This window comes from Ptiloglossa arizonensis, chromosome 13, assembly GCF_051014685.1.
Source record: "Ptiloglossa arizonensis isolate GNS036 chromosome 13, iyPtiAriz1_principal, whole genome shotgun sequence".
NCBI classification, from domain to species: Eukaryota; Metazoa; Arthropoda; class Insecta; order Hymenoptera; family Colletidae; genus Ptiloglossa; species Ptiloglossa arizonensis.
This window is the reverse complement of record NC_135060.1, coordinates 2148938-2175372: the sequence shown is the minus strand read 5'-3', so window position 1 is coordinate 2175372 and position 26435 is coordinate 2148938. Positions and strand designations below refer to the sequence as shown.

Below are 26435 nucleotides of genomic sequence, written 5' to 3'. Positions count from 1 at the left end.
TCGACCGATCGGCCCTACTTAGGGTTTGGAAAAGTTCACCCGAGTATTTGCCGGGAGCACGTTTCCTCTGGAGTTGCTCGATTTTTTTCACCGTTGATGGTTGGAAATAACTTTAATAAAAGAAGAGCGAGTTATATATCTCCTTGTTCGGAGCTCGGATCGTAGGCTTTCGGCCATGACAGTTTGTCGCGTTGAATAGCACGCGTCGGATACAGGTTAGGAAATTTTACTTGGGTTTCTAGAGGACATCTTCCGAATTATTGGTTCGTTCGAAAAGTCATTTCGTTTTCCAAAATGAAGAATATGTAATTTAATAAAATGCTTATACGCTCTGAAAAAAAACCTTGTTCCATTTTCACCAAGAAAAACGAGATGACTCGAGGAACAACCCAATATAATAATAGGAGTCAAACTACTCGACTCTGTGAAATGAAAAGTAGAGGAAATTTTACGATGTTAAATATCGCTTCTTTCGAAATACGTGTACACGTAATAGAAGAGAGACTCGATTATTCCAATCGAAGCGATCGATTACCGTGTATTGATTAATTTTTGTTCAACGTCTCGTACGTACGTACGTTTCGTCCGAAGCGTATCCGTGTCATCGTCGGCGAACGAAAAGTGAATTTTGTAATTTTATTACGTTGGAAAGGAAGAAATTAGCCACGGTGGTTGCGGGATATGATGAAAAGCAACCAGCGAGGAGAAAGGGAGAACATTTTGGTGGGTTGGAACGTGGTTGTAGAATTTCAGGAGGATCCTGACGAGGGATTGGTTGTGTCGGAGTGAACTTATGAAACGGCCAACCCCGGTAGAGTCGAGCGAGATATTAAATTTCTGGAATTTTGCGGTTAGGCGCGTCTACATGCCAACGGTTCTCTCACCGACACAGTCTTGTCTATGCTTGCGTCCACGTGCCGCGGCTAAGGGAATTCTTTCATGGGATTTCTCCCATTACCTTCTCGATACGGCTGATTCGAGCATCGTACATAAGCGAGCAAATATAACGGTTTAAAGCAAACCGATCCGTTCAATTTACGACTTTACGCTCATCGGCCAACGACACTCGAGGATGTACGATCACTGGCCGATTTCGACCTACCCTCTATTTTTGAGGAATTTTATTTTTGGGGATAGTTTATTTCTATTAACGTAATTCCTGGCACGACGTTTGCTCACGGTTATCGAACAAATTCAAAGACGGTCGTTACATCGTCGATCAAGTGTTAAGTACGTTCTATTTATAACCGATTAAATTAAATTTCAATGGAAAGTAAAGACTTTCCATTCACCCTTCCAGTATCTATTAATAACGCTCCTCCGTTTAACCCTACGCTCCACGATTTTTTATCTCCGTCTCCGAGAAATCCAGTAGACGCGAAACGAATAGTGTTTGTCGAGAGAAGTACTGCAAATTTTTGTTATTTTAACATCGAAAGAGAATTTTCGAACATCGTTCGAACGTCCACGAATGAAAACTGCCACGAAACGATCGATCTTCTCGTCGTTCGGGAAGAGTTTAACAGCTAAAAAGAGTTATTAATCGTAATCTTTAATTCTTAACGATGAAAAATTCAATTTTTTCAACGACTGATTAACCTACTCGTTGAACGAGTAATTATAAGTCTTTCCAAAGAAAGAATACGAAAGAAAGGTGGAATCACGAATATTGACAATCGTGTTGCGAGCATTGGTTGCGCAATAGGAGAGACAAAGCGCTCTGTTCGATAATAATGGTAAATTTTATTGTTACGTCAACCCTAGGCTACAATTACGATATCTCGACACGACTGGTTATATCTACACAACATGTACAACGAATTGGTGTTCGAATTTGGTCCTCGCGGGTCCTCGTCACGGTACGTAAATTCTACGTCCATAAATACATAAATACAGGTGATCAGCTCGTTCGAGAGTCCTACTACTGTAAGGTCAGAAGGTATCTGGACTCGGTGGCGGGCAGCTGGTAATTGGCGGTGTAGGCCGTGTAAGAGGAGCTCACCGGGCTGGCCGGCAACGGAATCACGCCCGCGGGATTGTCGTATTGGTATTGCACTTGAGCGGCGACCGGCTTGATTTCGAGTTTCTGCGGTTTCGAATCTGCAGACGCAGCTGCGAGCGGCGCGACCGGCGCGACCGGCGCGACCGATACTTGCAACCCGGCGGGAAGTATCTGCAACTTCTGGAGGGGGCTGTACGCGTATATGGGCCCGCGGAGCGGTTCCACGTTCTCGGCGCGAATCTTCGCGAAGTACTTCATCGCCTCGACGTTCTGACGACTGACGTACTGCACGCGCTGAAGACGTCCGTCGGGAAGCGCGATGTAGTACTCCCCGGACTGCTGAGGCTGTTGTTCGTCCACGTCCTCGTCCTCGAGCTCGTTCACGGAGTTTACGGGCTCCGACTGGAAACAGAAATCGGGATCCAGTGACGTGGAAACTTTCAATCTTTACGCGCGTGGCGAGCAACTTTGAGGAAAATCGCGGAACCGGATCGTGAACGTAACATTTTCGACGAACGTTTCGTAACAGTTCGGCGGGAGGATAAATACATATGTGCGAAGAATAAATATATAGGTGCGAAGAGAAAGATATTCATACGTGCGTAGAAGAAGGAATATTTATGCGCGAAGAATAAATATATAGGTGCGAAGGAAAAGAAATATGCACGCGCGAACATGAATGAATACATATGCGTGTATATCTATGAATAAGTAAATAAAACGAACGATAGCATACGTTTAAATATGTAAAGTACAAACGAATGATAAGAGAAAAGAAAAGTATAAAGTTGATCATCGTTTTTAGGTAAGCAGGTGTGCAAATTGTTCTTTGGAAATGAATAAAGCAAAGTATTCGAGGGTAGCTGAGAAGACGATAGACCCTCTCAAAGATCCAGATGGTTCTTAACGAAGAGACGTTATTAACGTTCGAGCAAAGTGACTACGAAGAACCTTTCCAGATGACTCGATTTTGTGAAAAGCTGCAGAGAGACGAAAAATCGGACTTGTACTTCGAGAGTAAAAATACTCAACGTCGGAATAATGAATTTACGGTAATTCCCGCTTTCGAGTAACAAAATCGGAACCGTTGTTTCCGTTGAAAGCGGGACGAGTAGCGATTTTCTTCTCGCGCCGATAGAAATAAAAAATGAATAGAAACGGTCGGTTGAACGATTCCGTTACTCGAATCCGGGTGTAAAAGTGATCGAAAACGTAGTAAAACGTTCAGGATCGCAAAGACTCGAATAATTCCGATGGAAAATTTGATTCCACGAGCCAATCGACGATCTGCCACGCCACGAGTTCCCCGAGCTACCAAAGAACCAGTTCGTCCTCGATAGAAATTGGAAGAGGATCGAGAACGAACGTAGACAAAGCGAAACAATTAAGTCATCGTTCGATTTTTTCCAAAGCGGTCGGAGCGTCGCGGAGAAAAGGTTACGAGAACCCGTGAACGATCCCGAGGACTCAAATCACGGTTGACTGCATTACAGATTGTGTCACACCGGCTTCGAATTTGGTAGGGGCACACGCGTGCCTGCACAGCGATCGAAAGTAAACGATGACTTGAATACTAATGTCGTTAAGACGGCCGAATAAGAGCAACGGGATAGAGAAAAAGGAACGAAAACGAGAGAAGACGCGGAGAATCGACGCGAGTTAAAATTCCGCGCGGAAACCCTCCAGGTCCTGTAGGCTCGTGCCAAACCGTCTGCATTCCTGCGTTACCTTCTCCGCTATCGTTTTTTTCCTCTTGCAACGAAAAAGGACTACGACGAATCCAATAACACGTAATACGTTGTTTCGGGGAAAAATCTGATTCGATCGTTTGTCCGGGAACTTTCCTCGATGTTACACGGAGAAACGGAATCGCCGCCAACTTTGAGTAAATTTCGGACGAGAAACACTTGCCAAATCCGCGCATTCGTCTTTCCCAAAGTTGAACCGTTCGAGGATACCGTTGTTTGGGAAAAATTGAATCTTCGCGAGGAAAATTCACCGAAATGAAAACACGAAACTTGTCTCACCTCGGACTCGGTGGCACTCGAAACGGTAGTTACTTCGTCCAAATCGGTCGTGTTCGGTACTTCGGTGGTGGTGGGTTCTTGGGGTGGTCCGTACTGTTGCTGAGGAACCGCTCCGTATTGCTGTTGAGGTTGGTTCGGTGCTCCGTATTGCTGTTGAGGCTGGTTGGGTGCTCCGTATTGCTGTTGAGGCTGGTTGGGTGCTCCGTATTGCTGTTGAGGCTGGTTGGGTGCACCGAATTGCTGTTGAGGAGCGTTGGGTCTTCTGAATTGCTTCTGAGGGTTAACAGGTCCGCCATATTGCCGCTGAGGTTCGGTGGGTGCTCCGTATTGCTGCTGAGGCACGTTAGGTGTTCCGTATTGTTGTTGGGGCGTCTGAGACTCTCTCTGGGGAAGATTGAAGGCTGGTCCAGCCGGCTTCCAGCCGGATGGGGCGTAAGGTGCGTCGTCGGCTGCGGTTTCTTCTTGCTGTCTAGCGAAGTAGTATTGTCTTTGTCGCGTACTGTACACCGGTGACTCAGCGGCAACCGCGGAGACCAACAGGGCGAAAGCGACGAATATCTGTTGGAAAATAGAAACAACGTCTTTTATCCTGTCCTCCCTTAACCATCGATCCTCTCACGCGTTACAATCGATAGCGTCCAACTCGGAGCGATCGATATCGCGTGATCAATTTTTTTTCAACGAAATTCAAAGATCGTTTTACTTGTTTCGCGATGGTGAATCGCGATCGTTACTTCTCGGCGAGAAAGAAATAATTATTTTCGCGATATCGATCGTGACGAGAGTCCGTTTCGATCGTAACGCGCCCTTCTCGTGACTGTTTCGTAAGAGAGGCTACCTTCATTGTAGTACTGGTAAGTTACTCGGTTGTCTGTTCGAGTTGACTGATTTCCGATGCCCACCAGCCGTGGATTATATACACCGAGTCTCGTATGCGGTCTGCATGTTTAAGAAGATCCACGCCGGTCTGCCGGCCGTCGGATGACATTGACCTCCTAAAAGACTTGATGAATCCCCGATCATTGTTGGCTCATCATCCGGTGGCGTTTTACCTTCGCTTTTTTCGGTGCTACGAGACACGTTCACGGTAAAAGAAACTTACTTTTCAACGTTTCGGGTCTTGTTTTCTTTCCCTTGGCGAACACCTACTCCGTTCCGAGTGTTTCCTCGGATAGATAAATATTGGCTCGTTCGAAAAGTCGTTTCGTTTTTTTTTTTTTTTTTTGGTGAAAATGAAACGCGATTCTTTCTTTTGGAGTGTGCAAACATTTTATTCAATTATCTATTCTCCATTTTGGAAAACGAAATCACTTTACGAACAATCCAATAGAACAGAGTACAAATTCTAGAACACAGTTGTAAAAGTACGTTGGAAAATTGGAGGAAACTCTCGGTGCGATGATCTTCGAACCATTTTCGAAAAGATGAATCAATTTTTAACAAGATCATACCATAGACATTGGCTACTCATCGATCACTATTATTTTACAATTATTTACTTCCAATGCCGTTCCTAATTGACGGACACTTTCTCTCGCAGTTTTTCTTCTTCTAAATGAAATTACAAGGAAAATAATGCAAAAAGTCTGTACAATTATTCGACGTCCGTGACCGAAAGCTATTTCCGTACTATCCAAAAAATCGTAATTAAAGTATCGATTGAACCGTTTACGAAAATTCTCCAAGAAGGCCCAATTCGCGCAGCGTGCAACATTAAACAAGTATACGGTGAAATTTGAACGTAGCGCGTTCCAAAGTCGATAAAAAGCCCTGTATCGGTTCCATTTGGTCTTAGTACCGTGACGAACGTCTTGGAAGTTTCGAAAATTGTCCATTAGAATGGTGCGTTAGAGAAGTCCGCGACAATTAACATGATAAAGCAAAATTTCAATGATCGTTACTCGCGAGCTAGTTGAGGCCGTTTCGAATTTCTAAGACGCGCATTAACATTCCACGGGTCATCGACTGAATCAGCGAGAATTTGTCATACATTGTCCATGGCCGATTCCCCCTCGAAGAGCCACGAACGATCACGTCGACCGTATCGACGAGCGTTCCACCAGCGTCGGGAATGCGTCGATTATGCGGCGATTACGTCGATTTAATTTTAACTTGGACGAATTTGCGAACGTGTGCGCCACCGTGCCGCTCACTAGCGCGATTCTAATCGATTCCGCGCACGCAGCACGCGTGACTATGATTTTCGTGCTAATAAATTCAGCGGTGTACTCGATCTGACCAGCATCAGCGAAAAGAAGGATGGAAGCGACGTGCACGGTGACATCAGGGTCGATCGTGCGCGAGTCCTTCTGAATTTATAATCGCAGATACGATTCTCCTCGCGAATCGTTCGCGCGTCGTCCGGTCCGCTTGCGAGGGCAGACGCGCGATCGGTATTTAACTCGCACTCGTTCCTTCGATTTCGAGACCGGGATGGATCAATTTCGGCTCGGGATCTCCTCGAAACGTGAAACAATTTTTCAACTACGGAGAAGATTTTCCAACGAATTCTGGTTATTCGACTATTCTTTTCCACGGAGTTTTCCAAATAGAAATATAGAACCGCGTTTATACATCATCGCTTATATAGATATCTAGCACAACGTAACGCATTCGTCGTCACTTTTTTACCAACAGCTATTCGTGTATCTTTGTTTCGCAAGCATCGTGATCCGATACATGCTCGGAGAGTCGAACGATTAATATTTACGGATCAAAGCGATACGATGAATCAAAGAACATTGTCTCGTTGAAGCAGAAAATCATCGCTACTCCGACAAGGATCTACGTCGAGTAAACGTTGTTTACTCGCTTCGACGAACGAAAGAAATTTAAGCTTGAACATTTTTCAACCAGCTTTATTTATAACTCGTATAAATGTATCGTTGGTCGTAACTTTGGGTACGAGTGCTGTGCATCGCAATGAGAAAAAATGTTCGTAAAAAACGTGTCTCCGGAAATGTTTACTCTATGTATACACGATAAGTGCCTGAAACATCCTCCATGGGATTCGATGCACGTATGGTCTCGTCTTGTCACGGGCTGGGGAATTTGTTCGAAGACGCCCGAAACGTCGAAAATATTGTTTCTGGATTTCGTGATTTAACGACCAAGTGTTGCATATTTCTACTTTTCCGTAAATTATAGAATATTTCAACTTTTCGATAAACTGTCAAATGTTTCAACTTTTCGAGCTACAGCTTGAACAAGCATCGAGAACCTCCCGAAACGTAAAACTCTAAGACGACAGTGATCGCGTTAAAAGACCGCGAGGCAACGTATTAAGGTTAGAATCTCGTTCGCGTTAGATCGCGACGCGAACGGGTCAGTTTGTACGCCGGGACAACGTGGGAATCCCGGTGTTCGAAGATTCGAAGGTAAAACCGGCGGAAAGTTCGAATCGGTAGCCGTGACTCGCGGAATGTGGCAATGTCGAAGGGCGATCGTAAGAGAGACTAACTAGAGGAGAAGAGAACGAAGGATAGCGGGGGAATCGGTGGCAGGGGGTAGGGGAGGATGGCCAGGGAGGGGTGGCCCGGGTAAAGCAAATTATTCACACTCAAACGACTCCATTTCAATATCGGACCGAGGCCCAGGGACAAAAGAAGGGCGAGATGCCTGTCTCCCTTCTGCTTTCGCTTTGCCAGTACCCGGCAGCCCGATACCTTTGGCTGCAGCCTGCAGGCTTAACTCTCCTCTTTTTTTCCCTCCCTGCCGCTTTCTCGCTCCCTCTGTCCCTATCTTTACCTCTGCCTCTTCTTCGCGCTCATATTTCTCCGTTATTCTGGCTCTATTCTAACCCCTCGATGGTCTCGCGTGGCAGAGAACATCGAGTACGCGAGACCACAGCCACGCGAAAACTGTTCGAGTTTCGTCGCGTTCGAGAATAAACTGCACCGACGGTATTCTCACGGATCGGTCTTCGATCAAACACGGCACACTCGACTAACAAATACCCTCGAATAACCGTTCGAAAGTAACAAATACTCGAGAACGGAGCAAGAATACTTAGGCGCGGTACTTGCCGGTAAGACTCGGACCGACACGTACGTGGTTCTATATTCATGGTTTTTTCTCGGTTAGGGTATAGGTACGGCTGAGAGTCAAAACTAGGGCAAAGTTCGCTTGATGTTATTCAGGTATGTCATCCCTGGACTATGGGTCGTTTTGGTGCGTTACAACGCAAAGGTCGGTTGATGTTAACTCCTTCGAACATCGATGAACCGTTAAGTTTGTAATACTTTTTGAAATTTTCGTACTTGGATTCGATTTAAAGAAAATACAGTACCGAGGGCGTGTTTTTTATTCTTTCGATGAAAGTGGGTTAACCTTTGGAGTAACTTTTAGAGTATCCTGACACGTTGACTCTCGCGAGGGTCACGTTTAACGAGTGCCGAACTTTTCCGGTATATTCCCTCGTTCGTGAGTTCACTCGGTCTCGTTTCGAACCGCGCCGACGAAATGGTATCGCGTGAATTCTCTCGAACGGAGAAACCAAAGCTGTGGCCAAAAGCGACGAACCGGAGTGTAAAAAAAGAAAGAAAAAAGAAAGAAAGAAAAGAAAGAAGGAAACTCGGAGAAGAGTCCGGCAAGCCTTGAGCTTCGTAATTGAATATATTTAAGCGCGGGAGGGACGTTTGTGCGGATTCTCGGCTTACAGGAACCCCATACCGAGGCAACGTCTGCGAGTAAACTGGATTAATCGTCTATGAAGGGAGACTGTAACCCCGCCGCATTCGTTTGCAATCAGATCCCTATGGGGAATTCGAAACAACGCGTCTACGTAGCGCGAGCCTTGTTTTCGTTGTTACGTTACATCAATCATCCCTCGTGGGGAGATACAGCGGCGAAGGATACGCAGGTTATCGCAACGTTCTAATAAAATTTAGCCGATCTTGTGCACGACGAGCAACGTCACCGAGAAACGAACCGACGAGCAATTGGTGCGTCGTAATCTATCGGAACCCGTGCGAGAGATAAAAAATGGAGCTATCAGGTACCTCCTCCTTTTATTTTTCGAAAACTGTGGACTCGTTCGTACATTCGCAATTGTTCAAAGTCGAAGATTCTTTCCGACTTTTCAACGCTGACAATTAACGATACAATCAACGATAGAAGCTGCCTGTCCAATTAAAGAGGTGAAACACGTTGCCCGCTACGTGGTCGCACCTGACGCGACTCCTAATGATTATTTTACCTTTTGACACGAGTCGGTCAAGTTAAATGCGTTGCTATTCTCTCTCTTTTCCTCTCTCTCTATCTCGCTCCTTTCCCCTTTCTCGAATATAACGTGGAAATTAAATTCGCCATAAAATCGGCTATTCCGTAAATGGAGCCCCTCACTCGACGACGATTCGATAATTATCGATTCGAAGAACGTCTCTCTCGTACGGATTCATCGTGGCTCGCGTTCTCAGGCTGCTGGACCGAAAGCATCGCTCGATCCTCGATTTCATTTCGAGGATGTTACCCCTGGGACGGATCACGGGGGTGCGTAACGATAGAGAAATTGTTTGGCTACCAGTTGCGCGCTCCCAAAAGGCTCGTTTTGCAAGTCGTAAACGAATTAGGGCTTTTCAACGGGTATTCATTCGCCAGGGAAGAGACTGGAAATCACCCTTGGCCATTGATTTACATCGCGGTTTCACGGGGTGGTCTCGGTGGAGCTGTTAATACAAATTGGACGCATTTGCGGTCAATTACTTTTACCGGTTTGTCAATTACAACTATCGATTTTGTCGTTTCCAGTCGTTAACAAAATCCGGTTAACTCGGTCAGTCACCTGGGTAATATTACACGACGAATGGACTTTTCAAAGGATATTCCAATCTTTTCTTTATCCTTTTTATGAATTAAATCGGATGTGTAAAATTGTGTAAACACTTTGCACAGTACGGTTCGATTGTATTATTTATTCATCGAGACAATTTTTCGTTGTTATTCTTAATTTCGAACACAACCATACGGACAAAAATTCAAAAGATCGTCGATCTGGATCGGTTTGCCCAGTAGGTTCGAAATGTCCCAGTCTGTCGCTCTTCGTTCGCTCGTTTATTCCAAACACTTCGTACTCTCTCCGTACAACGCATTGCCGCATTACTTTGTACATTTCGATCGAAATAAAATTGGCGACCCATCCGCGACGTATACAAACGCGTCGTTATCGCGATACAAGAGTCGTGGTTCTCGTCTCGGCTGGTTTCTTCCCGAATACTCGTACAAGCTTCACCGTAGAAGCATCGGGACACCGAGGTTTCCTATTAATACCAACCGACCGCGATTCTTAACCGCGGCGTCATATTTCTCGGCGAACGATTCCGGGAGTTAATTTCTCTTTAACCAACGATTGTCCCGACTGTTGCACCAGCGGCGCAAACTATAACCGAACCAGTCTGCGAACTAGCGAAAACCAGGAGCCCAGAGGTAGCCGAGATTGCGACAAAAGCCCCGAGGAAATCGAGGATAGGAGAAACTCCGCTGCGTAAACGGAGCTTAACCGCACCTCGACATGGCGTAAGTTGTGGAATAAGAGGAGGAGGAGGAGGAGGATGAGGAGGAGGATGAGGGAGAGCTGGAGGAGTACGAAGGAGGCGGAGGAGGAGCTGATAGGTAAGTGGAAGAGGAACACAGCGGCGGTAACAGGAGGAAGCGAAGGTCGTCGCGGAGGATGGGCGAAAAGGGGTTTGCAGCGAAAGGGCGGCACGAAGGGGTAAATGGGAGCCTCAAGGCGAAACTTGTAAAAGTACATCGCGACTCAAGAGGCCGGAAGTAATCGCGCGAGTTCTCCGCCGCGCGGATCTACGTTATCATCGGCTGATTTCACGGCATTTAGTGCCTGCCGAAGGTTTCCCGTCGCGTACTCTAACCCTCGAATCGAGAAGGAAAACCACGTGAACGTTACTTTCCTACGATATTCCAAGCGCTACGCGAAAGGAAGACGTCTACTCGGGTATTTACGAACGAGGTAACGCTTCGAACGGACCATCGACGTAGCGAGAAAGTATCGGTGGTATCGTTAGAAATCTTTGACAACAAGGATACATTCCGAGTGGATGCTCGCGATAGCGAGAAAGTATCGAGTCTATTAGACGTTTTGGATAATAAGAAAATAATACACCAATTATCAGTCGTTGACGAATCGCGCAACGCGAGAAAATTCCGCGAGTAGGATCGTATATTCCATTCTAATCGTTAGCGTAAAACCGCTGGTCGCGTCGGTCAATATGCAAGTATCTAATAATATCGAGAACGTATAGCGCATATGCACCGTACGGTGCACACAATAAAAAAACAATGCCTTAACCGTTTACAAACATTTTTTTAACGAAGAATGACAATAACGTGGGATGAAATTAGATTCAGTAATGAAAATCTTGGAACGTTCTAGATCGGAAAAATCGATTGAATAATCGCCGGGTGTAATGTTTTTCTTTAAAAGTAAGATTTTTCGAATGAAACGAATGATCGCTGAACGATAAGATCAACCGAATATTAATATTTTCGCGACCCACTCGCTCGTAATGCGTACTTCGAAGAAAAGAAAGGATTGCACGCCACACTTTAGCAATCTCTGGTACGAACTGTTAATAACGGTGAAACTTGTACAAAATTAACCGACGTCATCGACAAGAATCGACCAATTCCGTCCAAAGTCCCGAAGAACCGAAGCGTGTTCGTTGAAACATCGATACGCAAGATGTTTGAATCAGTTTTTGGTAATTCGTAAAGCGCTGACAACGAGAATCGATAATAAATCGTCCAACGAGAGAACAAAACCGGTCGAGAACTACCAAGGAAAAGAAACGATCCAAGGGCCGAACGGGGGTAGAATAAGGGCAACGAGAAATGAAAGGTTTCGCATGAATCGCGTAATAACCTCTGTAGCCTCTTGGTTTCTTTCCTCTTCCGACTTTATTCCCCCGTTCGTTTGTTCCCTATGAAAGAGCTGCTTATGTATTCTGGTACACGGCTGGTTGCACCACTCCTAATGGGGTTTCCAATATTTTCCTAACCGTCAACTCGGCTCTGTTCCTCGTTCCCTTCCGCTCTCTGTCTCTCTCTCTCTCTCTCTCTCTTCAGCTAGTTTCCACCTCCTCGTCGTTTCTCGGTGTTGATCGATTGCCAAACTCCTTCCACTTGTCGTGCTCCTCTTTCTGTGCCCTCTCCTGACGCCAGCGCGGTGTGTTAATTGTCGTTAGCTCGTTAGGTTTGCTCGCGGCACTTCCGCCCTTGTAATTGCTCTTCCTACTTACTCGTTCAACCCCCGCACCCGCGAAACCCCACCGACGAATCGTTGAACTTTCATCGGGCTTTTTTTCGATGTTTCTCGCTTCTTCCTTGAGGCTACAGAGGCTCAATGACCGTTGTTCGGCTCGTGGTATATAATCTAGGCGTCACGCGCCAATTCGATCTCGTGCGCCGACCCGTGTACCGCAATTCTGAACACATTTCGCGCGATCGTAAATCTTGTTTACGCGTGTTCCCGATGATACCGAAACGGGTTGTCTTGGTCGAATCGATCGCGTAAAAGTAGCTCGCGTCGATGGATCGAATCGTAATACCTCGTTGCTTCGAGCAGTCGAACGAAATAACAACCGATCGAGATCAATGTACACGCGTTCCACGTATTTGTAACCGAATGTTTCGGTTTGCGTTACGTTTGGACCGAATTGTAACGTCGTATCGATTATCGATCAAAGAAAACACTCTAATACCCGATAAGGATAAATGTACCAATGTTTGACGAAAAGTGTACACGCGTTTGATGTCTACACACTTTGTTTGTGAATGTTCGAACGTACGGGTTTGTACGTCGGTTGTGTTCCGTTTAGATACGGTTTACGATCCGCTGATAGTAAAGTACGGTAGTTTATCGAGCGCGGGGCTCTTCGCGGCGTTGAATGGCAACATCTTCGATGCTAAACGAGTAAAGATCATTCGCGTGTCGAGACATTAGTCGGCGACGTTTGTTCCGACACGTGCACCACAAATTCAAGGATTTTCGTAGGGTTGTAAATCCCGCTTACGCCCAATCGCTGCGATATACGGTCGGATATCGTACGGCAATTTAATGTCGCGCGACTGGCTCAATTGTGAAGATTGATCGACGACGCATCGTATACAGGCTGAGTCTAAAGGGGTGTCGCTACGTTTACGAGAGTATTCCGCATCGCGAGATTAAAGAAGAATCTTAACGAAGTCGCAAAGTATCCATTTTTCAGATAAAATTATTTCAAGTTCTCCAGGTACTCGATAGAAAATCGTTAAAATAAGTTCGAGAGAATCAAGTCTTCCAACATTGACTTCTCAAGATTTATTCAAATAACTCCCACATCTGCTTCCGCAATTGCTAAATATAATGCCTCAAAATGATCGTATCCGGATAATAAAGTTTGCACGTCCATATTTGTTGGTATCTTTCTCTTGCTTTTGAAACGTATCGTAAAAAGACGATTGAAATTCGTTTCGTTGAATTTTTGAAATATTTAAAACACAAAGAAACAAAGTGAATCGACCAACGTGTATCCGTGTACGTTGGTACGCTCTAAACTGTCGTTGAAAAATAAAAAAGGTGTCGTATCTCTTCTGGTAAATTTCAGATTAACAGTGAATCGACCAACGTGTATCCGTGTACGTTGGTACGCTCGAAACTGTCGTTGAAAAATAAAAAGGTGTCGTATTTCTTCTAGTAAATTTCAGATTAACTGCCTCGTTTTATACGTATACGTACACACCGTGTATGATCCAAGTACAGTCTATTTGTATTCATACTAACTATTATAAACGCTGATACTACGTTCATTCGATGTGCAGTCAGCACCCAGGATGGTTGGCACCGCGTTTCTTTCCAACCATTTAACCTTAGCTGTCCTGTCGCTCACTCACGGCTCATCGTATTTCATCGCCCTAAAAGCATTATCGCGAAAACGTGTATCGGCGTGTACGCGAATATTTTACGCTAGATGCGAGCCACCCCTCCGATCGAGTGGTTTGCAACCGCGCGTTTCTAAACAATTCTCTTCGTCCGTGAACAAACGGTTCGTACATAGAGAAAGTTCGTACGTAAGATCGTTCTTCCATTCGCGAACAGAGACACTCGAGCGAACGTTTTCGCGACTCTTGGTAGGTACAGTTAACGTTTGAGCGAACGTCACCCCCTAATCCAGGGATACGTTTTCACACAGAGTACCCGGCTCGAAAGTTCCGTGCACATATTTAGCATTAAGGACAGAGAATCCAATAAATTTGTCCGTAGGATTAGGCATTAGACCGAAGCGGATTATACGTTGAATTCCTATCCGCTCCTCACGGGACGATAGCGATCGCGCGGCAACCGAACCCCTCTTCTCTCCTTGCGTCGCTATAACATATCGCAGCCAGGGAGGATGATCCTTCTCAACTTGTATCGGTCGTTACGAGCCACTCGATATCCGGGAGCCACGATACCCTCGTAATCACTTTCACGGCGGTAAGCACGAAAAAATATTAAAAGTAATCTTCGAGAACTCTCGAGCGTAACTAATAAGGTGCAGCATGGTTTTCCGATACTTTCCTATCGGTGTACATCGATAACATAATCTTCTCATGGACAGCTATAACGGGCTCTGTACAGTTAGATTTGGTAATCTTTCTTGAAATTCTTGCCCATTAACCCTTTAACTGCTACACTCGAGTATACTCAAGTGTACTCGCGTTTAACAATATTATTCTATTAGAGATATTTCGGTGGAAGAAAACAACGGGTACGTAGACTGTACGATTTGTAAGTTCTTTGTTTAATTTTTTCATTTGTTATCGGTGAGTTGTGAAATTAATTCGGTGGCGAAAAGATGATTCGTGCTTCTTATAGATAGTACTGTTTTACAATCGACACCAGGAAACCTTCCTCTGGGCCTTCGTCTAACCCTTACCGTCAAATATTCGAATCCAAATTTTCCTCCTCGTATCGAGCACCTTTCGCTCCGACATTCTTCACGCTTACATTTTACAAACTCTGTTCCAACTTCGGAGAAAAAAGAACTCAAAGTGATCGATGCCTAAAGAGTAGGTAGCGTCCCCTGGTTCTCCATCTAATAGAGCTCGAGATTCGCGAGTCTTCGTAACGCAATACATCGACGCGAATTCGCTGCTTAACCGTGTCGTTCCTCACCCTCTGTCAACCCGTGTGCCCCCCTCCCCCTTCCGATCTACCCCTCCATCTCGTCGTCCATTCTTTTCCCGGTTCGTTCTGTGAATGGCCGTTACTAACGCATCATGGCCGGCCATTGTCACCGACTGGCTTTTCTAGTCGATTTCAAAATGATAATCGTGCCGTGGCGGCGGGGTGGGGTGCGAGGTGTCACGCTGGAACGAGTGGCCCAATGTGCGTGATCTTTTTCGTTGCCCCTCACCGATCCGCAGAACCTCCCTTCGCCCGATATTCACCTATGGCGTCGCCCGGTTTACGCCGCGAGGAATCGAGTCGACGAGGGGGGAAAAATACGAGCGCGCGTCTCGACGCCAGAAGGATAATAAAAATACGCGAGAAAGGGACGACGGATGGACAAACGAGGAGATGAGGGGGGACACACATACACCAGAGGGGGAGAGATCGCGCAGTGGTCGGCATTACGCGTTATTAGCCGACCCTTAATAATATGCCCGTTTTTGCGCGAGGACCGAGGAGCTTGTACTACCGGGCCCCGCCGACCGGCCTCGATGACTTCCTATTCGCTCCGATGAACACCGCGAGCAATACAGCTAACATCTGTATCATCGTCGACCATTCTACCATTCGACACGGAGCACGGTGCATCTGGTCCCCCCTCTCCCCGTTCGTGAGACTCCTCTGCAACCGCCCCTACTGCGAATCGAAACGGGGCCCCCTTCGATAAGTACCCTGACTCAGACGCGACCGATTTTTCCCAGTTGGATCGAAACAGGGAAAACGCGGTTCGTTTTTTCTTTTCTTTTTTTCTTAACCTGAACGACGATCAAGGACGATGCACAAATAAAAATATATATATATATATATATATATATATATATATATATATATATAAAATTGCAAATAAAGAATACTACGAAGTTCAATCGTCATTGAGAAATACAATTCGAGTAACCTCTCCAGTCGCAGCAATTACAGTAACTTCCACTGTGGAAAAACGATATTTACTCATTTATTTATTCACCGGATAAACCCTTTGGTAGAAGAAGATAACAAGTACTGGAGAAATAATATACAAGCACGATAAATAACACGAAAAAGAAACTAATGTAAAATTCGATCTAGGAAATGCTTTAGAGAAAGTAAGAATCATCCGAATAGATCATTGGTAGGTTGTTCGGTAAGTTTTGCCTATTGAGCAACCTGGTACGCGGTAAGTAACCTGGTAAACATTTTCAAGTTCTCCCACGTGAGTTTACCTGCAATCTAATTTCGTTAGTCAGATTACTCATAACTGACCGATCGTCTACGGTTAAATCCGTTCGCGATCGTTGCACGCGCGGACCTACGAGGCTGCGAAATTTCATTAAAATCAACGAGGTACGCTAACATTCCCCTTGTAAAAGCACGCGTCAAGGCTGGCGAAGCAACGAACCAACAAAGACTCTCTTTCGTATCGCTTACCGCACGACCAGTGACGATTATCGAACAAAGTGGATAAAGAAGAGAGAGAAGTCGAGCGTATTAAAAACGTTTCGACGGAAGAAACGGTTCGCTCGCGAATCACGTTCGCCACTTTGCGTTCACCTGCCGGCTGGGTGAGGGGGGGTGAAACGAATACTGTAAAAACGAATAGAAAAGGACCGCGAGAGCGAACCGATCGCGCTCTTTCACGGTAACAATTGGTCACGAGCAGTATGCACGCGCAACCGTTTAAACTCACCGCTCTGCCGCGTTATTGTTGCATGCGCGACGTTTAAAGTGTAGCATTGTTTCCTATCGGTAGTCAAGTGGCCCGGGCACAGAACCTCGGTAATGGCCGACCACGCGAGAACCTGCTCTCCTTCCTCGAGTGTCTCTCGAGAAACCAAAAAGGCAAGCGCGTACACCGGAAAGTTTAAGAGTTTCTTTGTCGCGTCTCCCTTCGAACTACTCGTCCCGTTTCCCTTTATTAACTCCTTTTCGCGATCGTTAACGCGGCCGGTCCGCTTCCGATTTCCTCTAGGAGTTCTGTGTTTCGAACAATCATCGAACAGACAAGGCGGTACCTAACCTCTCGAGTGCCGAACACTCGCGGTCCGCCTAGATGGCGCTGGTCTAGTATTCACGATTCTTGGCAACGAAACGTTTATTACGCTAATACGAACTCTGAACGATTGAAACGCAACGTTGCAATTGTAATTAACTTACGTCGAATTAAATTCCTCGAGAAATTTATTTTCCAGCGTGTACGGGTTCACGGTCCGCGTAACTTCCTTCGAACGCGTAGCACTCGAAGGGTTAAACTCTTCTGGAATACTGGCGCGCACGCGCATTTCTCGATCGTGGTTTAACGCGTTAACTGCTGCATCAGTTTTCCATACTTAAGAATATCTACGATAGTTGGTCAAATTGTAGCGAAAAGTAAAAATATTCGACAATTTATCGAATACTATTAGGTTGAAGAAAAGTCATTTCGTTTTTTTCTTTTGGTAAAAATGAAACACTACCTCTTTTCGGTCTTTCGACGAATTAGACCGCACCGCGTACAAACCGGCTCGAACTGTAACCACAATGGACGAGCATTGTAACACCGGCGGCACGTTCGAGTGCAATAGAAAAATTCCGGTAGCGCGAGCCTTGACGTTTAGCTAAGTGCACCAACGGCCATTATCGGCGTTAATAATGCTGTTCGCCACTCGTACGCCCGGGGACCATTACTCGACAACGACTCCACCACCTTTATTTTCTCGCTGGCCCGGCTGCGTGACCCTTTAAACCCCGTTTTTCTACCGCTTGTCGTCGTATTTTAACGGTTTCGCGAACGAGCGCCGTAGCGAGCTCGCGTTTTACGATCCTCATTATTCTTGTACCTTCTTTTGCATCCGTTGCTCCGAAATTACGGACACTCGTGGATTTCCGGCGACGGTTCGACGGCTCCGTAAGCGTCCGATCGTCCATACCCCTCTACCCGCACCCCTTTCGTCACCCTCCGTCGCTACACCCCTCTCCTAACTGTTTTCGTCTCTCGACAAGCCCCGATTCGATTTAATATTTTCTATAGAAATTTCCTTCTATGTGAAACAACGCGAGCGGAAACGCGAATGCGTTGTAAATCGATAATTTAACGGTAAAATGGTTGTTTTTTTCGATAAAAATTGCAGCAATGTTTATAGAATTGGTACGATATTAGAAACGTTCAAACTTCTCGACGCCATGTTTATCGTAGAGATAAAATTGTGATTTGTTCCTGGATTTTCATAAAATGACAGCAGTTCAAATATCGGTAATTTTTCAGCCGAAAATTAACGGAAAGAGGAATATTTGAGAGAAAGTTTAGAAAGAGAGGAAAGATTGATCATAAATCGAGTCTATTTTCACGTCGATTTTCTTCGTATTGAATCGCACTTCGTGCTCACTTTGCGTACAAGTATTTGTTCCACTGAACAATTTCGTGGCATGTACCGTAAGAAGTACGTGTATTGACAAAAACACGATACAGAAGTCCGCCATCGCGGTTGAACCGACCTGAACTCGGGTTGGCGGACAATACGTTGAACGATGATACGAGAAACCTGGTTGGAGCGAAAAACGAAGGGCAAGAGTACGAGAAAGTGAATGGATGGAACCGATTCCCCTCCACCGACATTATATTTCTCGGTTGAAGTTTAATTATTTAGAAGACGATAATCAACGAAGCGAGTATTTCGAATTTTCAAAATCTATTTTCTCGTAAACAGAGCCTCGTCTACAAAGATTTTATTCTAGATTTTTCACGTATTTTTACGCAAAGGATCGCTCCTTCCCAATTGTACCACGAACGGATAGCCCATCTTGTACATTGTTTGCAACATTTTCCGTTAACGTGTAAATTTCATTCTCTTCTTGTTGCCGCAAGAAACAAAGTAATAACGAACTAAGTTTAGATGGAATTAAAGGCAAAGAAAAGTTGAGGTATAAATTTTTTTTTTTTTTTATAAAAACAGAATAAATCGATACGACGAGGTAAACGAGACACGGAACAAAAGACGTGTAAACGAAGAAGAAAGCGAGCGAGCCAGTAGGAGATAGAATTACGCGAGAAACGAAAAGACGTTATGGTAGAAGTACATTTATCATAACCGTAAGGACACAACGGAGAACCATAAAAATATTTAGCAACAGCAACTGCGTATCGAACGAACAATGGAAAATTAGTGAGAAACGAGACGATTACGTTTCGAATATTAATCTAAGTAAGAACGTGTAACAAACACCACGAATTCACGACGTAATAATCCGAAGAGAGACATCCACCGGGGGAATACGCGAGAAACGAGCGATAAACTGAAAATAGAAAAAAACTAGGACGAAGATAAAACGTGGGAAATGCGTGGAAAACAAGGACGAAGACGGAGGGGAGCAAGAGGAGAAGAAACTAGGCAGAGACAGAAGCTGCAGGCACGGAGAGGGGGGATAAGACGGGAAAGAAGTTGGAGGAGGAAGAGGAAGTTCCACATTGTTCTGGATTGTACATCCTGTACTGGAAACTTGGTGTAGCAGCCCTCCGATTCCGCTAGAAGTTTAGCGCTACGAGCGTGGCTCCCTGCCAGCTTCCACGATGAACCTTAACCGCATCCATGAAAGGGAGTTGCGGATTATCTCTCGAGTTCTCTCACTTCCTCGATGGTGTCATTATGAAAACCAACGCCTACCCCGCCGGTTCCCCTCGCGGTAAACTTTAATACGTTAGCTGGTAGCGAGACGCGGTATTACCTCGCTAACTGATCGCGAAACGAGCCCTCTCCTGCTCGATTAGCGAGGGAGGGTAACCATTTATTTTCCAGAAATTATTTTCTTTGCGTTTTGTATCGAGGTTCGAGGTCGGTGCAAATGAAATATCTCGAAAACGAGAGAGAGAGGGAAACTGTGACGAGAATGACTCTGGTTTGAATATCGAATGAAATATTCAATCAATTAGCGAGGGAAGGTAGCGATTTATTTTCCAGGAATCGATACGCTTTGTATCGAGGTCGCATGTCCGACGATCTGAATGTTAGATCGTAATTTGTATTTATATATGCATCGACATATACGTACGTAAACGTTGCTTATACTATAATTCCGTTATTAAAACCTAACCTGAAAAAGTAACCACCGTTAAAACACGAATGATTAATTATAGAACGTAATTAATTAATACACGAATGAAAAGGTTTCGCTACCGACAAAACAAACGAGTTTCAACGTTTGTCTCTCACCGGTATACAGCGAGTAAACTCGCAGAGGAAGCCAGAAACGAATGGAGAGGGCGGAGTGTTTGAAAAGAGGCGTGAAGTTGGGGTGGTAGGGTAAAAGAGACTCTATCGGGGAGGTGTTATCAGGTTTCCATTAGCGCGGCGAAGACACAGGTGAAGAAATAGGATGGAAGATCGTCGCTGTAAAAAGGAACCTGAAAAGAGTACGTAGCAAAGGAAACACCAGAATTTACACGGACAACTCGAACCAAATAACCGAACGATTAAACGAATTAAACTTTTTACAAGTCCGTCGGAAAAGAAGAAAGATAAATAAAGAAGGAGTCGAGAAAAATACGGAGAAAGTATAGAAAATGGAATAAATAGACACCGACTGGCGCAAAAGTATAGTCTGAAGTATAGTCGACGGCTCGAAAGATGATTTCTGGATTAAGGGGAATATACAGGGTGATTCTCTCGCCAGTTAACAGAAAGGCAGTGTTGTCACCGCCTAAACGCTTCACGGATAATTCCGTGTGAATCTTATTTTTAATTCGTAAACGTTCTAAACACAGCAGACATTGTAAACTATCTCTGAGCCCACCGATCGAAGAATCACCCTGTTGTGTCGCGTACAAAGGAAACGTAGACATCGTCCAACTATTTTTCACAGTCGCAAGTCTTCGAAGACCGACCAAAACGTCTGACCCAATACGATACGCAACTCCTTACAGAGGTACCCCAAAAATGCGAAGGCTTCTCTACTGTGCAGAGATAATCGTAAGTTACCAGCGAATAATCTCGTGGACGATAACCTCGAGACAGTCATTGGACGCCTGACCAATCATTGTTTTCCAACATTATTTATACGACAGTTGTTGGCCACTTATATTTCTTCCCTTGCAATCGAGAAAATACTTTTTCTGCAATAATTCTAACCTTTACTGGATTATGTACAATTAGTACGCGAATTGTATACACGACACACGATATTAAATCAGTGACACGTCCGTGGATTCTCGGCTCGACTCTTACAATTTTTTCATCGAAATTACCTATACTCGACCGATTGTTCTATTTCTATTATCCGATCGTAATACGGGACGAGTCTCTCGCCAGTGGACTCGAAGACAATGTCGTCGCCTAAACACACCCCAGTGATAATCCCGTGTTTGTACGTAGTGACGAAGTGGCCGATGTCCCTGTTGCGTCATCGACTGGTCGACGACACCACCGCAGCTGAGAATGCTGTATTTGCAACGTCTGCGAAATTCTGGATAAGTGAAAACTCTGATGTCAGGATAAACGAAAACGTGGTCTGCCACGGGACAATGATCGTAAAACTAGCGAGTGGGAGAATTAAACGGAGAGGACGAAAGATACGGGAGAGAGACGAGGAGAGAATCGTGATAACGGAATCGGGATAAGAAGAGGAGTAGGTAGAAGAAGAAGAAGAAGAAGAGGAAGAAGAAGAAGAAGAAGAATAGGCGAAGAACGGAAGAGAAGGAGAGCAGAAGGATGGGCACTTTCGTTGGATGACAGAGGCGTATCGCGCCGGGTAGAGGAACGATTGGCGTTGGGACGCTCGGCGTCTTATCGTGCATCCCCCTTCGCTCTTTCCTACGGTTATTCCGGCACCTTCTCCTCGCCACCTCCGCGCGGTTCTCGTCCCCGAGCCAAAACCCAGTGACGCCTGGACGCGCTCACCCAGAAACCGACGATAAGGTTCACCCAGCAACGCCTGCCCGCCTGCCTGCCTGCCTGCCTGCCTGCCTGCCTGCCTGCCTGCCTGCCTGCCTGCCTGCCTGCCTGCCTGCCACTCTATGCTCGGTCTCACATACACGCATCCACCACCTCGACGTACACGCATCTACGTATTTATATAAGAAAACTGACGAAGCCCTCTGCCGACGACCCTCGACAAAAAAAATATTAAAAAAAATATATATGAACGCTGACAGAGCCGGTAAAAACTCGATCGATCGGCCGGGACCAGTCTCGCGAGGATTTCGCGATTATTTTTCACGATGGACGAAATCTCCGCGCGGCCAACTTTCGTACAGAGTCGTTCGGAACATCGGACGCTCGAACATCGAACAAACACGCTCCAAGCAACGAAATTACGCGCTCGGGACTCGTTCGCCGTCTCGCGTGATGTTCGAAAATTGGAACCGTGAATTATTGTTAGTATTATTAGTATTATTATTGTTATCTTCTCTTGTTCACACTTCCGTGGGTCCTTCGGCTGTAGAATGAGCTTTCTTTCTAAGTGGCACGCTTGTTCAATGCTGTTGTTGTTCAAGGATTCTTCCAAGCATTGCTGTTTCATGTAGTGTTGCTTCTTTTGAGTTTTTATATGTTTGTGGTTGCAAGTCTATCGTTGATAAATTGTGTAGGAATTTCTTCGACGCAATGCTTCGTTACCTGGAGTAACGACCGATCCCGTAATAAATCGTGGAACAAATCGCGAGTGAATTTTACGTCGCGAACCTACGTGGCTGCAAAGTGGGCGGGAATTACATTGTGTAAAACCTGCCCAATGGTAGACATTTTCGCCACCGATTCGCCAATCGTGTAACCGCCTCCTTTGGTTTTATATTTAACAGGTTCAACTCGAATCACAAGCTTTTACGTTTCCCTATCGAACGAGAGATTAGACAGTAGACTTTGACGTCGTTAGAAACGAGCAAGATTGACATTGACAATTTACCAACACCGTCAGAATCTTCGGCGAACGATACTTTCTAAAGAAATACGACACATTGGCTGAAATTATTGATAAAACATGCAAAGAACGTTGTAACGTTAATCGAAGGATCCGAATCGTCGACGAAAAGAGCCAATTTGCTCCGATTGCAACACTCGTCGTAAGTTTAAAGAATAAAACGGTTAGGTGTTTGTTTTCTTATCGATTTTATAACAACACAAATATATAACTTCCAGTTATTCGAGTACCAACCGATAAGAAGAACAATAAATAGTGTATTCGATGCGGTTTGTAATTGACAATAGCGGTGAGAATATTTAACAAGTTGAGGTCTGAGCCACTGGTGGACCGAAATGAACATTTTAAGTAGATTACTTGGACACTGGTTTCGAAAGACCGTGTCCATACGATAAACAAAAGCGTTGGCAAACTTCCAACTAAATACATTTACGAAGATTTAAGAAAATCTTTAAATGTTCCAATCGCGTATAATTTAACATCTTCGAAACCATTCGTACCTCGAAGCCGAACTTTGGTAACAACGATCTACGAATATTGCGAGCTTCGAGACAATTTAAAAAATACAACGTTTATTCGGTGCGCAATTCACCGTAAAATAACTTCTATGGTAACGATTCATACAGGCGGCACGATAATTCGTTTATCATTTAGCTCGTGCTTTTGTGCAAATTTTAAACATTCGTTGCGAATCCGAGCATTTAAAAGCGTATACATAAAGGTGGAATTATTGTTAATCGGTAATTACAGTAATTTATTTCTCTCTGTACTGTACAATTTCTATCTGTTGGAACGCATAAAGTTACTTGCATTAATGCTTTCTGTGTCGAATTTATCGCCGTACAAATGCTGCGAAGAATATAACGTGCCGAATATTGAACGCGTTAACAACTTAAATACGCGTTAGAATCCAATTTTAGATCAATTTCGAGGCCAGCATTCAAAGCAAATAACATATTTAGGAACAAAAGTTATGTTTCGTTTATCGTTGAGCAATTTTCACAATCGGGCGCGTTTATACATTAATAAATGATCTCTCGATCTGAGCTCTTCTCGACAAACTCTATGGACAATTTACGTTCTTCGTTGAACAGTTGATCGTTGAACTCGTCTTAAAAGCCACCAGCAGATACCTACTATTACAAATACTGTACCATATTGTATAAGAAAACTAAGGTGGTCTTCATTTTTCCTTGACGTCTCCACCTAGAATAAAAATATTTTAACTTTTACAGAGAACAGTTCTCGGAGTACGAAAAAAGAAGGAAATATGTCGGGTGGTTGAGTTCAGTTGGCCACAAGGTATTTTCAACGATTGACGGTTCACGTTTAACTCGGACTTCGTGTAAACAAAACCATGCGATGCACTGTCCGTCCGCGACAAGAAGGCAAACGAGTGTTTACACTTTCGCTATAGTTTACAATTTACCACTAGAGTTGATCGCTGTCGATCTTCATCGTCGTCGACCAATAACGACAACGCTTGCGATGGTAGAACTGGTAAACTGTAAACTAGAGTAGAAGCGCGATGAAGATAAATCTACCTCTGAACTCTACCGGTTGCATAATTTTTGTTTACACGTGATCCTTTCGGATAAACGGAGCACGACACGGTAGACGAGATTCGACGTTGTAATTGTAACTGGAATAACTATCAACTGTGCATCGATAAAAGTTATCGAGAAAATACTTTCGTCGTTCGCGATAACACTTATTACGATACACGTGTCTAGATAAACATTTGTTCGTTTTACAGTGGCGGAGCTCGAGGGTGGCGCACACTCGGATGAAACGAACAGCGGCGGTGATAACAGCAACGCCGGAAGTGTATCTGGTGGCACGGATGACGATCAAGCGCGTCTCCGCTTGAAAAGGAAGCTTCAAAGGAATCGTACGAGCTTTAGTAACGAGCAGATCGACGCTCTCGAGAAGGAGTTTGAGAGGACACATTATCCAGATGTTTTTGCCAGGGAGAGACTGGCCGGAAAAATCGGCCTACCGGAAGCGCGAATACAGGTGACTATATTTTCCATATACAATATCATCTACAAACAGACGTACAATATTTTAACGGTGCTTTGAGAGTACAAGAACGAATCACGATTAGTTCCCATGCATATTTTCATTACCATTGTCCTACGTCTACACATCGATCGGAAACATCGAGTCCTTGTTCGATATCCGAATTCGAAACGCCAGTCCTCGTTAAAAGTTCGGACTTCTACCTCGATAAGGATTAGATCGTGTTAGTCCGACGATCAGAACACCACTCACGGAAAAGTTTGATGCAAAAACGATGCAAGTCGAACGTTGACTAAAATAATTATGAATCTTAATTTTCACGGGGCATTGTTATCTTAAGATATAACTTGCAGATGCTCGCGCAAAACAGACGCAACATTTTTCGATATTACCGCGTTTCACAGAATTTTTACCTCGTCCCCTCGATACTCGATGACCGAATCTTTTCACCTCGAACGATTCGTATTGCGTTATCGTCGGATGAAAAAATAACTTTCGATCGAAGCTGTCCGCGAGTCGACCACTTGTCCGCGATTGTTGAATCTTTATCGTACGTTGAATCGTCGGGCCCGTTGGCCCTGTAAAGTTGTCGCAGGTTAAATAACCGGTTTCCACGCGGAGAATCGTGCCCGGTTCGGATCGTTGACCGAAATAGGCGGGACCTGTAGCCTAGCGATTGACCTGTATCTTCGTCTGTCTTCTCGTTCACTAACTCAGGTCTGGTTTTCGAATCGGCGGGCGAAGTGGCGGCGCGAAGAGAAATTGCGCACGCAACGGAGGGACAACCCGCAACACCAGCAGCAACCGCAGCCGCAGCAGCAGCAGCAACAACAATCGCAGCAGCAGCAGCAACACGGTGGCGGGGTCAGCCTAGTCGGTGCCGGTCATCCGACGCCACCGCCAGCTTCGGGTATATTGGGTAGTCAACCGCCTCCGCAAGCACCGCCCTCGCCGCCTAGGATACATCATGGTTTCGCCCCCACGGCCGTTTATCCGGGAATACCCAGCATGCCCGATTCGTATAGGTGAGAATAATTACGATCGAGTCGAATTGAAACATTCGGTCGATGGAAGAATTATTTCAACTAATTACCAAATAGCAACCGAGGGTTATATCGAATCGACATTATCCGTACCAGCCTTGTAAATTTATACAATCTATTATGTTCTACGAACAGAAAAGTTAAATCCATACACAATTCTTTCAATCGTTCCGCAATGAAATTGAACTATTCGTAACGTTTTATAATAATATTTTGAGACAGAGTTCTCTCGCAATGCGAATATAGTAGTAACGCCCTCGTCGCATACGCTACGG

At 44.9% G+C, this 26435-nt stretch overlaps 2 protein-coding genes across 4 annotated transcripts in view; one reads left to right on the top strand and one right to left on the bottom strand.

Annotated features, from left to right (window-relative positions):
• LOC143154051 (paired box protein Pax-6) overlaps positions 1–26435 on the top strand; it is a 103220-nt gene that overhangs the window by 71404 nt on the left and 5381 nt on the right. For 2 of the 3 annotated variants that reach the window (XM_076325815.1, XM_076325817.1), the window contains exons 7-8: positions 24852–25111; positions 25835–26142. In XM_076325815.1, coding sequence (XP_076181930.1) covers positions 24852–25111; positions 25835–26142 — 568 coding nt within the window. The remainder of the gene's footprint in view (positions 1–24851; positions 25112–25834; positions 26143–26435) is intronic. The other variant, XM_076325816.1, reaches the window with a different exon arrangement.
• LOC143154052 (uncharacterized) lies at positions 1724–5032 on the bottom strand. The gene is given in 3 exon segments (XM_076325818.1): positions 1724–2404; positions 4030–4587; positions 4868–5032. Coding segments are annotated over 3 exon segments (1191 nt in total). The 5' UTR covers positions 5018–5032; the 3' UTR covers positions 1724–1921.